The sequence below is a fragment of the Gekko japonicus genome, unplaced genomic scaffold, assembly GCF_001447785.1.
Source record: "Gekko japonicus isolate JY-2015 unplaced genomic scaffold, Gekko_japonicus_V1.1 scaffold1431, whole genome shotgun sequence".
In the NCBI taxonomy this organism is placed as follows: Eukaryota; Metazoa; Chordata; class Lepidosauria; order Squamata; family Gekkonidae; genus Gekko; species Gekko japonicus.
Genome location: NW_015172046.1, coordinates 472,821 through 486,574, shown reverse-complemented (window position 1 = coordinate 486,574; position 13,754 = coordinate 472,821). Strand labels below are relative to the sequence as shown.

The 13,754-nt window shown below is 45.6% G+C and overlaps 1 protein-coding gene across 2 annotated transcripts in view; it reads left to right on the top strand.

Moving 5' to 3' along the window:
- The first annotated feature begins 4,160 nt into the window (after positions 1-4,160).
- The window catches only part of SLC11A2 (solute carrier family 11 (proton-coupled divalent metal ion transporter), member 2), a 62,309-nt gene continuing 52,715 nt past the window's right edge, over positions 4,161-13,754 (top strand). The window contains exon 1 of one of the 2 annotated variants that reach the window (XM_015420720.1): positions 4,161-4,245. In XM_015420720.1, coding sequence (XP_015276206.1) covers positions 4,212-4,245 — 34 coding nt within the window. In that variant the 5' untranslated portion in view covers positions 4,161-4,211. Of the gene's footprint in view, positions 4,246-12,066; positions 12,216-13,754 lie in introns of those variants that run through there. The other variant, XM_015420721.1, reaches the window with a different exon arrangement.

Here is a 13,754-nt window from a genome sequence, read left to right as displayed (position 1 = left end):
CCCGGAACCCCCCCCCCCCCAAGAACAGCACAGGTGGGCAGTGGGTGGAGGGGGAATCAGCAAAAGTTGCTCCTTTCTGTGTAGAAATCCTCTACTGGATCCAAACCCAGGGGTCTTACCTAATGGATTTGGGGTGTGTTTTTTGCCATCAAGTCACAGCTGACGTATGGCCAACCCCACAGAGTTTTCAAGGCAACAGACGTCCAGAGCTGGTTTGCCATTGCCTGTCTCTGCATCACAACCCTGGTGTTCCTTGGTGGTCTTCCTTCCAAATACTCATCAAGGTCGACCCTGCTTGGTTTCCGAGATCTGATGAAATCATTGTAACCCAGGCAGTCCAGATCAGGGCACCTAATGGGTTAAATCCTAAGCTTTTGTTGGTGAACCAAAATTGGTCAATATTGCACAAAGGATATCATCAGTTTCTGAGCTTCTTATCTAAGACAAACATACTTTTTAATTCCCTTACAGAGACTAGTAAACTCGCATTCTTTCAAACTGGCATAAGTTATCTCCATCGGAACCTGTTAAACATTTATTAGGAAAAGTGTGTGTTCTTCATTAATCTTTCTCCAGAAAAAGCAATTTACCACCATCTTGAAGAAGTCATTCATTCATATATACACACACACATATTTATTATTATTTGTCAAATTTCTACCCCGCCCTCCCAGCCAGAGCCGGCTTAGGGCGGCTGAGATAAGAAAACAGATATGTTACATTAAAACATAAATTACAATTAAAACATACACATACAAACATGCACGCACACACACTAATGTAGGCAGGACCTGCAAAGATGCATGCTGTTCCATCCGCATTGTATTCTGTGGTGGTATGACTGCAATATTTCCAAAAAGATCATATCAAATGAGGTTTGGAAGGTTCCTAGCAAAGCGGTGGGACGCACAGAAGCAGGATAAATAGAGGACGGTGTCATGTGGATGCTTCCGAACATGGTGCTGTAAACCATGATTAAGGTTTTCTGGGTTTTTCAGTTCTTTTTTTTTTTTAAGTACCCATAAGGTACACTTTTATTATTTTTCACATTATACACCAACAAACATACTACATAACAAACATCCACTTACACACATAAAACATACAAAGAGATCAGTATATTTTCTTATAACTCTATTACCATATTTAAAGAATTTCTATAAATTTGCTTAAGTTTCTGTATACTCTTATCTTTTTACCATAGCTTCTATTTAACTAAAAAAGATTAATAATACCAAAAATTTCATTACTTTAAGCTATGCTTTTATATTGTTCCAATCATACAGTTTCTTCCACATTCTAATTAAATAAATAATTGAAATAATGTTAGCAAAAGACAACAGATACACCACATACAGACCTGGGCCGTGCACAAGCACTGGGGTTTTGTCCATGCTTCATGTCCTACCTTCAGTCAATCTAACAAGATTGATTTGCAGCCCTGCCTGGCAACTATGGATAAACAGACTATATTTACACATGTGGGGCAAAAAAAATTCCATGGGAAAAGATAGCATCGGAAACTTTTCTGGAAGATTTTCAGTTTTGGACAATTTTCTTCCCCATGTCACTGGCCATCAGGAAGCCAAGGTGGAGCAAAACATCTGTGAGGAAACAGCCTGGGGTTGCCTGCCTTCACTTCAGCGGCTTAAAGCCCATTGAATTTAGGCCTATCTGATGGTGGTTCGGTTCACAGCCCTAACATCTTTATTTTTTCCACTTAGCTTTCACATATGGAGCCTGTCTTAGCAGCAGGCGAGACTACAGATAAATGTATGACGGGATATATTTGTGGCAATAAACGTTTTAGATGTCCATGGACGTGTGTATCCCATTCAAAGTCTGACATCTGCCTTTGGTTGGAAGTTGAAGTCATTGTTTGCGGCTGCAGTATATCTGAAAACAGTCTCGTTTTTTGTTTCTGCAGGTTGGGCCTGTGGCAGCACGTTAGGGAGGACAATCATGCACAAGCGCTGAAAAGCTGTCTCAAATTGACCAGCTGCTTTCTTCTTTAAAGTAACACTTTCTCTCCCTGCACACATTAAGATGAAGCAAAGATACGCTTCCGCAGAGACCGGTCTTGGTAGAACCAAACTGGATGTCTAATAAGGAAATACGCTGTTAAATATTAATACCCTTGGACTGTAGCCCACTTACCACTTACTGCTCACTAGTGGGGTTTTGTGCACCCTTGTTGACTAACCGCTTCTCAGTAGAATCTTGCCTCCTGCAGCATTAATGCTGAAACAGGATCAGGCTGTTAACGTGGAAGAAGGATGGCCACGGAGATAGCATCAGGAGAGCTCGGGAGTGCCCTTGTGGCACCACATTAACAGCGTGGCCAGTTCCACCGATAGAACTGTGCCAATTTTTCCCCATGCTACTGGGATTAGGGCTGGCTAAGGCAGACATCACTCCTGCCAACCTAGCAGTTCGAAAGCAAGAAATTGCAAGTAGATAAATAGGTACCACTTCAGTGGGAAGGTAACAGCATTCCGTGCGCCTTGGTGTTTAGTCATGCCGGCCACATGACCACAGAAACATCTTCGGACAGCGCTGGCTCTTCAGCTTTGAAACGGAGATGAGCACCACAACCCTAGAGTCGGATTCGACTGGCTTTCAAGCAAGGGAACCTTTACCTTTACTTTAAGGCAGACATCAGTGGATTTCCCACATCAGAAAACCGAGGGATAAGTGTATGTTCTCAGTGTCTTCTCTCAGTGGCGGTAGCTGTCAATATGGGTGGACAACCTTGGCCTAAGGAACCACACACAAAACAAAAAATTCGGTGCTCCACCAACTGAAGTAGTCACCATGAGGAGGACCAGTCGGCATGCTTGGTGGTCATTCTGTAGAGTAGTCCAAGTCACAAAACAGCACGACCCCATTCACAATAGCTGGACTCTCTAATCAAGCGGTCATCACCAGGTTTTAAAGGACTTCACCAATACAGAGTGCATTTATTTGGTTGGTGTGCAATCAGGACTCTCTAATCAAGCGGTCATCACCAGGCTTTAAGTGCATTTTTTTAGTTGGTATGCACTCTTTAGTTGAGGGAGGGGACAAACGTGCTCCAGGAAGCCAATTGGCAACGGTCCTTTCCTCTTCCACAATGCATGCGACACATCGGTACATTGGCATTGATGTGAAACTGTTGAAAATGTGCTTTAATGGTCCTGATCTGGAGGAGCTGAATCTCCCCCCCCCCCAATCTTCTTCTCCCCCTCCCAGCTACTCTTGATGCCGGATGTTGCTAATGCTCCATGTATGCCAAGTATTAAAAAAATAGTTCGAGCCACGCTTTTCTCCACGCTGGAGAAAACTGAGCAAATCTTCAGGATCGAAGAACTCCTGTTCTTAAAGAGTTAACACTGCAGTGTACCACTTGTGTACCTTTCCCCTGCTTTGGCCCATGCTGGAGTTGAGGGCCACTTTGTATGTTACATGCATGTTCCTCAGTGGAAATTCTCACCTCTTCTCTCCCCCTCCCTGTGTGAGTCCATACAGTGGGCAGCTGATGCATGTGTTGATTGCCTAATTCATATACCCGCATCTCATTTCTGTAAATTAAATTCAAGAACCTGCTGTTTGGTTCCTAATACAATGTTGGCAGAGTACAGATTGGAAAGGGCAGCCTGTGAATGCAGTTCTTTGGCTGCTTGCCAAGTGGCCTAAATGATACATGATACATGGTGGGGTGGGTAATGGGAATGACCCTGAGAAGTGAATGGATTTGCCATATGATGGGAGGTTATGCTGTCTGTTATGGTTCTGATTCCATAGACTAGATGTTGGATCTCATGGCAGGTCCATAGGCTTACCTGGCAGGGGAACAGTGGCTTCTGGTCTCACCTCTGCTTCAGTGTTTTGGTCCAAGTATCTGACATGCTCCAGCATCCTTCTCTGTTAAGACTGATATCAACCATCTCTTCAGCATCCTCCATCTCTATAAATGTGACACACAATCTTAACTCTCTGATCGATCTCTCTTTCCATCCCAACCACTGTTCCTTTATACTTAAAGACAGATTATGTGCATTTCCTTCAGTCCCAACTTTTCTAGGAAAAGGAAAGGGAGAAGAACAAGAGGATGGGGTAGACGGAAAGGTCTGTAACGCTGTGTCTCATGCAATCTGGCTCTGATTTTATTCCTTTGCTGTCTTGCAGTGACCTTTTCTAAAGATTCTGGTTCCAGCCAGACAGCTCCCACCATGACACCCGGAAAGGAACGGGAAGCACTATATGGTAATGTTGCTGTTTTCACTAGTATGTGTTTAGTATATTTCGTGGGCAAATTGGGAGAAAGTCGCCCATAATCAGCCAATCCTGGGCCGAATGTTTACTGCTTGTACATTCTGATTACTTGTGCTAGAACGAAACGTTAACCCTGTTACTGATTTTATGGCAAGTGAGGAAGCATTCAAATAGTCTCTCTGGCAGCCCACCCCTTATTCACCAAGTACTTCAGAATGGGAATATATAATATACTTTCCACTAGAAGTATGTGTTCGGTATAAACTGAGCCAAAAAAAACCTGATAAATTTTGTTGTTGTTCAGTCGCACAGTCGAGTCCGACTCTTCGCGACCCCATGGACCAGATCATGCCAGGCCTTCCTGTCTTCCACCGTTCTCTGAAGTTTGCTCAATTTCATGTTCGTTGCATCTGTGACACTGTCTAACCATCTCATCCTTTGCCGTCCCCGTCTTCTTTGACTTTCAGTCTTTCCCAGCATCAGGGTCTTCTCAAGTGAGTGCTCCCTTCTCATTTGGTTGCCAAAGTATTTGAGCTTCAGTTTCATTATCTGGCCTTCCAGGGAACAGTCAGGGTTGATTTCTTTTAGGATTGACTGATTTGATCTTCTTGCAATCCAAGGGACTCTCAAGAGTCTTCTACCTGATAAATACCTTATCAGTATTTATTAAGTATTTTCCCAGCCAGTTACCGAGTGGGCTACTGATTCGGCTATCTGAAAATGGCCGCCCTGAAAAATCCCAAAAATATTCGGGATTTTTAGGGACTGCCGAATAGCTGCAGTTAAAGAGCACTTGAAGCTTGCAAAAGGCATTTAAAGGGACCACAATCCCTTTAAATGCCTTTCCTCTCCTCCATTGGAAACGATGGAGGATGGTGGCAGCTCTGTTGGGCAGTCGAGTTTAAACTAGGCTGCCCAGCTGATCCCCAGCTATACCTGCAGGGAGAACTCTCCACTTAGGATTGGCTCCTGGGCGGGCTGTGTTAGGCAGTCTGGTCTAAACCATCCTGCCCAGCAGAGCCTGCAGGGAGAACTCTCCCCACACGACTGGCTCCTTGGCAGGCTCTGTTGGGCAGTCTAGTTTAAACTGGGCTGCCCAACAGAGCCCCAGCAGAGCCTGCAGGGAGAAGCCTCGGTTGGGGCTGGCTCCTCTTTGCAGTCCCGTTTCAACCAAGCTGCAAAGAAGAGCCAGCCCGGGATCGGCCGGGGCAGTGCAGAGCTCTCAGCCTGGGCTGCCCTTGCTGATCCTCTTGGGTTTTTTTCCTTCTCAGGTCCATTGCACCTAAAACAATTCAGGGATCCCGAATATTTCCCGAATCCGAATACCATACCGATATTGGGATTTGGAAATATCAGGAAATACAAATATTTTCCAGGTCCAGTATACCCAAACCCGAAAAATACTGTGTGGTTTTTTTGCACACCCCTACTTTCCACCCTGATGCTGGGAAAGATTGAAGGTCAAAGAAGAAGGGGATGACAAAGGATGAGATGGTTAGACAGTGTTATCAATGCAACGAACATGGAGTTGAGCAAACTCCGGAGGATGACGGAGGACAGGAGGGCCTGGCATGATGTAGTCCATGGGTCGTGAAGAGTCGGACTCGACTGTGCGACTGAACAATAACAACTTTCCACCTACAGTAACAGCATATAGGGTGTCCATACAGACAGCGTGGCTAAACCGTTTATGTTATGGCATAAATTGGTCTGAGGCAAGCCCATTTTTCCTAAAAGAATAAGGAGCCATCAAACAGTCTTGTCTCTCTCCTCACAGGGAGACCAACCCAGGTAGCTGAGAACTACTCTTTATCTGTTGTGATTTGTCTTTTCAAACACCAAAGACAAGCAGCCCAATACCTAGCACAAATCAATAATACCTCCCCCTTTCCAAAACCTTCTTGCACATCTACTGTAATATTTAAACTGGCCCATTCTTCTATTTTATCTGATAAAAAGCAAAAATGTTTGTTTGTGGTATTTTTAATCTGCCTTTCTCCTAATGGACTCAAAGGTGAGTTACAATGATGTCTTTTTATACAAGTGGAATGAAACAATTAATATTAATGAATACATTTAAACTACTTCAGAGAATCACCATGCAATATACTGTCCTTAGCTATCAAAAGCGCTCATTTCAAAACCCTCTTCTGAATAACTCTGCCTGACATGGGGAGGCGCCTTCCTGTCATATCGAGGAAGGCCGTTCAATAATACAGGAGCCACTGCAAAAAAGACTCTGGTTTGGGCTTACGATGACCAGACCTGCCTCCGATTTTTCAATGAGCAAAAGGATGCATAGGAGTGAATAGCACTGCTAAAGCCATTTGAGATTATCCAAAAACAGTGCTGCATGGCTGGAAAAATTGTGAGAATATGATAAAACAGATGTCAACTTCATTCTGGTCTCCCTTCCCTTCCTTCCGGGGTCCCTGCTCTTCCATGAAGTTCACTGGGTAGTCTTGGACCAATTGTATACTCTCAGCTGGACCCTACCTCACTGGGAAGGAGAAGTCCATGGATGCAGTCCTGAACTCCTTGGAGGTACAGCAAGGTAGAGATTACATAGCTAACTTAACTAGCTTTATGGTTTAAACCGGACTGCCCAACAAAGCCCACCAAGGAGTTGATCCAGCGGGGAGAGTTCTCCCTGGAGGCTCGGCGAGGGCGGTTTAGACCAGACTGCCCAACAGAGCTTGCTAAGGAGCCGGTCCTGCAGGCAGAGTTCTCCCCGCAGGCTCTCCTGGGCAGCCCAGTTTAGACCAGATGGCCATCTGACAGCAACGCTGATTCTGTAAACTTAGGCAGTTCATGAGAGGGAGGGCAGGAAGGGTTGCATCAGTGCTTAGTTCTTGTGGCCCTTTCTTACACGCCCAGGGAAATGCTGATCACCACTTTGGGGTCAGAAAGCCATTGTTCTCCAGGCCAATTTGGCCAGGGATCCTGGGGTGGGGTTGCCCTCTTCTGGGCATAGAGCAGGGGTCACTGGGGGTGTGGGGGGAAGTATTTATGAGTTTCCTGCATTGTGCAGGGGGTTGGACTAGAAGACCCCGGAGGTCCCTTCCAATGCTATGATTCTATGATGGTGACCTCGTCATTTTGAAACTTTTTGATGATGTAGAAACGTTTATACAAATTGAACTGCAGCCCCTTGATTGGGGTAATAAAACAGCTTGGAAAAGGGGGAAAAGAGACGAAATTTAATACCCCATTCAACATACTGCTATTCCGTTTCTTCTTCGAGAGGAAAAATAAAGTTGAGTTAGAATAGGATGTTGAACCTTTGCCACTGAACTTCCTTATCCCAAGTTTCTCTTTGGCGTGAAGTGCCTTCAAGTCTTTTATCAGCCAGCCCATTAAACCACCCCGCAGTGTTCCACAAGATAACTAGGAGAGCCTGTAAAACTTAGAGATACGGTAAAATTAGCATTACCGCCTTGTAATTGTAATGAAGCACTTCTCTGTGTGCCTTGAATTACTCAAATGCCCCATGCAGTTACGAATCTTGCTGTCATAAACTCTTACTTTCTCAAGGTCCTTGCTTTTTTGAGGGCGGGGGAGTGGTGGCAGAATTTAGATTTTTGTGTTTCAGCTGATAGCAAAAGTCGAACAAGACAAGACTCCAAGTTCATTCTATTTTGTGTAACACACATAGAGCTTCCTTGTGTTGAACAGAGAGGGGCCATGGCTTAGTGGTAAAGCATCTCGATGGCATGCAGAAGGTCTCAGGTTCAATCCCTGGCATCCCCAGGTGCAAAGGTCAGGTAGAAGGGGATGTGAAAGACCCTGGAGAGCTGCTGCCGGTCTGATTTGATAGACCAAGGGTCTGTCTGATTCAGGCCCGTAGCCAGGATTTCTTCATTCAGGGGGCTTTTAAATAAGTCAGGGGACACTGATAAAATAAAGTAAAATAAACTCACACTCGCAGGCAGGAGCAGGGTTATTTCCCCTATTGTGGAGGGTGGGTGTAAGTGGAAGTCAGTCACTGACTCCGAGTAACCTGAGGAGGATCCCCTCCCTCTCCAGTGAAAGAGAACAGTATTTTCCTCAATATCCCTATTCTCATCACCACCTGCTACAGATAAGCATCATCGAAATCAAAAGCATATCTATATTTAATATTTTTGATGTGCCTTGGCATGAAAAGGGTGCCGAGACTGCCTTACTATGCAAGGTATAATTCATATATGGGTATTGGTCTTTGGCAAGCATCTTCCCATTAGCAAGGAGAAATTGTTAGGTTTTCAGTTAAAATGTAATTTGGATGCATCCTCACCATCCAAAGACGTGAGAATTCCCTCTCATCTTTGTTCCTTGGCTACTGTCTGTAGGTGATTCCAAAGGAGTAGCCATGTTATTCTTCTGTACAAGTATATAAAGACCAACTAACTATATTTCAGTATAGGCTTTTGTGAGTCAGAGCCCGCTTCTTCAAATGAATGAAGTGTAAGATTGCCACCTGCAGCTGGGGAAATTTTTGGAGATTTGGGGGTGATGGCTGGGAGGAGTGGGGTTTAGGGAGGGGAAGGAGCTCAGCAGGAGTGCGCTGTTATATCCTGTGACATCACATCCAAGTTAAAGGTCAACTTCCTGTGGCGGTCACTTCCTCCCAACAAAATTCAAATGTTAAACTTTCTCACCTCGTATCACTTCCACCAACCCTTTTCTCTCACCTTACATCGCTTGTTGGATTCTGTATGCATATGTTTGTAATGTCATACTAACTTTTTGATCCTAAATATGATTGTGCTGGTATCACTGGCCACTATCCAGGTATGTTCCACTCAGCCTTAAAAAAACTTCTCGAAATCCTCTTCACTGAGAAACACCTGAAGACCCAGAGGAGGATGCCCACCAGCAGCAGGCCCCCATGCATTCTTAATCCCAAACTGGCCTGTAGCTTTTAATGTCTGTACAGGTGACGGTCAGTTTCTTCTAGCCTTTATCACATTTCATAGGAGAAACAGAGCTCCTAGACTAGAGCAATCACCCTCTGTACCCACTCTAGGACTTCTCCAAGAATGTGTAGAGTCTGCTCTTCAGAGTTGCCATTTCCTCCAGGGGAACTGATATCTGCATTCTGGAGACTGGTTGTAATTCTAGGAGAACTTCAGACCCCCATCTTGAGCTTGGTTACCCTAATAAGTATCCCACCGTTGGGGCTGATTTGATATACCGCAGAGCAGGGGATGTTACAAAGAGTGGCCAGCAGTGTTCCCTCTAAGCTGAGTTCGTGTGAGCTAGCTCACATTTTTTTAGCCTCCGGCTCACACATTTTTGTCTCAGCTCAGGAAGGAGGGCTCCAGAGCAAACTAATCTATTCCATAGCCAAATTGCTCGCTCACAACTTTAATGCCAGGAGCTCACAGAATCGACTTTTTGCTCACAAGACTCCCCAGCTTAGAGGGAGCCTTGGTGGCCAGTGTTAAATAAAATCCAATACAAGGAGTAATCAATTCATATGGAGTAGGTGTGGGACATCCCTGACAACAGCAAAGTAGAATATACAAGAAGTCTAACACAGGATGCAATGAAACAGGGAAGAAATTAGCATCTGTAAGGGTGGGATATGTGAGATGCTACCACTTATAGTAAGTTATGAATCCAAGGACCATGTCAAGCTGGGGGGGGCGGACAGGTAGGTAGGGTACATTGCCCTGAATTTGTGAACAACCTCTTAATTCCTACCTGTAAAATTCCTATAAAGGAGAGGAGTAACAGAAGCAAGTGTCCTAAAAGGACTGCTGGGAGGTAGAGGGAAGAGAATAGATGAGGTCTCTTTCAGGAGGAAGAAGGGGGACTTTTTCTTTACACAAAACACATTTCTCTGTTACTACTAAGGTCAAGCTGTGTGATCTTTGTAAGCCACATTGGGTTGGGTTTTTTTGTATGGGGGGGGGGGGGGACCTTGAACTCCACTGCCCCCAACCCCTTTTATAGCCGGAGAAATGTTTTAAGATCCATTTTTAAGCTGCTCCATGTTTTATGCTTTTGCTGTTTTGGAAACCTTGGGTTTTTAGTACCATTTATGACTTGTGTTTTATTGTGTAAGCTGCCTTGGGCGGGTGCCCTGGAGAGCTGGCACAGAAACTTCCCAAATAAATGAATGTTTATCATCTCTTGCTAGAGGAACCACTGTAACCTTTTTGACCTTTCTTCTTCTCTCCTGAGCAAGGTGTTGTGTGGGATCTCTGTTACCCCATTACTGTCAAGAGAGAAAGGCGTAAGCAAAACCAGCAAGCATTCTGAATGAGATTCGGGTGGGGTAGCCGTGTTGGTCTGAAGCAGCAGAACAAAGTTTGGGTCCAGTGGCACCTTTAATAAACCTTTGTTGAATAAAACTTTGTTGTTCTTAAACATGCCACTGAACTCAAACTTTGTTCATTCTAAGTGAGGTGTGTGATGAAGTTCTTTTGATGGGTAAGGAGCAGAAGTTGAATAGTGTGGTAAAAGGTAAAGGTTCCCTTGCTCGAAAGCCAGTCGAATCCCACTCTAGGGTTGCGGTGCTCATCTCCGTTTCAAAGCCGAAGAGCCAGTGCTGTCCGAAGACGTTTCCGTGGTCATGTGGCCGGGATGACTGAGCACCAAGGCGCACGGAACACTGTTACCTTCCCACCGAAGTGGTACCTATTTATCTACTTGCAATTTCTTGCTTTCGAACTGCTAGGCTGGCAGGAGCTGGAACTAGAGACGGGAGCTCACTCCGTCATGCAGCACCCGGGTCTCGAACGGCTGAACTACCGACCTTCCACAGCCTGCAGTTCAGCGTCTTAACCACTTGAGCCACCGCAGCTCCGAATAGTGTGGTATTATATGATAAAGCATTTGGGGGGTAGCTGCTCTAATCTAGAAAAAGAAAACAAGAACCAGAATGGTTCCAGTGTTTTTAATGGGCACACCTGTATTGAAGGCATGCTGGACTCACCGCCTTAAATGGGCCAAAGAGAGGTGTAAACTAGGCCAGTGTGGCATCTGCCTATAGAATCATAGACTCACAGAGTTGGAAGGGGCCATGCAGGCCATCTAGTCCGACGCCCGGCTCAATGCAGGATCAGCCTACAGTATCCCTGACAAGTGTTTGTCCAGCCGCTGCTGAAAGACTGCCAGTGAGGGGGAGCTCACCACCTCCCTAGGCAGCTGGGAGGAGCCTGCAGCTAATTTGTCTTATGGCTTCTACATCATATTATCACACAGGTGAGGTTGACAGAATCCCCAGCATCTAGTCGACTCTGAAAGTGCCAGGTTGAAATCTTCCCCCGTGCTGACTTGATCCAAGACCCTAATCATATTAGAAGCGTGAACAGAATCAGCTCAGTATTCTCTGTTCCCTCGCCCCAAGCAGAATACTTCCTTCATGACCTATATTTGCTGTACAGCCTACACAGCTTTGAGAGGACATTCCAGACTCTCGCTGCTTGCCAAAGCCTTTCTGCACCTTAAGGCTTTTGTCATGTGGCCAGTTTTCAGAATGCAACTTCTGGGAAGTTGTCAGGATCAGGTTGAGTCTGTGTATTTCACATGGCTCCTTCGATTTCTCCAGCTTTGTTTAGCCTAGCTAGGTAAGGTGAGGGGTTTTTCTGTTTTTGTTTTGGTTGTGGCAGGTGGAATTCTTCCTGTGGCGGTCCGTGGGGTTTTCCCCAAATCGTACAACCTGGCTGTTGCTTTAAGTCCCCTGTGTAAACAGATCTACTGAGTGGCATCTCCTCTTATTGGGGAGGCGGGGAAGGTGGAGGAGGAGAAACCAACTTCAGTGTTGCAACAGGAAACTGTGTGTGTGTCTCTCTCTCTGTCTCAAAAAAGGATTGAGTTAATTTATGTTTTACTGCGCCTGTTTCGAACTATAAATGGGCTGCCTACACACATCTCAAGAGGCAGGTTTAAGTTGAGCCCTGTTGTTGTTCTTTTGGGCCCTGGAAGCAGCAGCACCATGCCTGCGAGAGAGGTCAGGAGCGAGTACAAGAGTAAGTACAATCGGAGCGGTGCCATCTGCCCCTTTTAGAGAGGCCGGGGTTGCCGGGAGGTAGGTGGTAGAAGGACGTTTCAGGACACTCTTGCGTCTTTCGTAGCTGTTTTAAACTGTTTTAAGGAAGATTCTTCTGGATTCCACCCGTGGAGCTGTGTCTGCGTGCAGTGCTTTCACTGGCTAGGTGGAGGGAGAGGCGATTCGCTGGACTGGGCTGGGAACAGGTTGTGCTTTGTGCAGAGAGCTCTTGAGGTTGAATTCAGTGCACTGTGAATTTGTGTCCCGGTTAGAGTGTCGCAGTTGTGGTGGGGAGTTTTCCTACACAGCAGTGAAGCTCTCGGGGTGATCTTTAAAGAAAACATTTTATCTCCTTCATTCGTACTCCGCCTTTCCCCCCAATGGGGACTCAAAGAGGCTTACGTTGTTCGCTTCTCCTCCATTTTATCCTGTGTGAAGTAGGTTAGGCTGAGAGCCTGTGATTGGCTCATGGCTACCCAGCAAGCTTTCAATAGCAGAAGTAGGATTTGAACCCGGGTCTCCTAGATTCTAGCCTAACACTCTAGCCACTGCACCATACTGTCTCGGGACAAGCATCCTTTTTCTTAGTCTAACTTACACAGGGCTGTAGTGAAGATCAGACTGAGGGAGACCTGTACGTGCTGTTCTGAGGTTTTTGGATAGGAGTGTACCAGATGTGCCACATCATCTTCAAAATCGTTGTGGGTAGAAGTGAAATCTGCAGGATTCAATTGCCAAATGTAAAAGAATTGTACCAGTGAACAGAAGAAGAGCCCTGCTGGGTTAGATCAGAGATCCAGCCAAGTGTAGTGTTGCCTTTCCAACGTTGTCCCACCTGGGTGCTAAGGAGACACTCACAAGCAGGGCAGGAAGATAAACCTTTGCACAAAGATTGTGGGAATAATTTATTGGCACTCGCATACAAAGAATGGAATCAGCCCAAATCTTTGTAATACAAGCAGCGGACAAAGTATAAAATTCGTAAGAGAGCTTGGAAGAAAGGAAATATTTCATGTCCAGAGCAACCCCCCCCCCCCCTCAGGAAGAGGAAGTTCTAATTCCATAAAGATATTATGTTAGAAAGGAGAAGCTGGGGTCTTCTGCACCTATATTATAGACCGTTGCTGCTCTTCAAGTGGAATGTGCTACGTTAAAGCCTTGCATCCAGATGGCAGTCTCTCAGACTTTAGGTACAGCAGGTGATTTCGCATGCCCCTAGGAGTCCAGAAAAGTTCTCAAAGGACCTCCCCACCTCAGTTCAACCCTGGGGTCACTGCAGTCATCTGTAGAGTGCTAAGCTGGCCATGGCCCCTGTCAGCTAGGAGGACTGGCAGGGGTTCAAGAACTCCACAGGTTTCATCGAAAATACTTAGTCCACGCTTCCAGGCAGCAGTGGCTACATGGACTGGTAGAGCCATCAAATAGGGAGGGGAACGGGCCAGATTCTGAGAAGGAATTCTTACTTTAAATGAATGCTTACATGCAGGCTCGTGGAAGCTGCTACCAAGTCTCCCTCTTT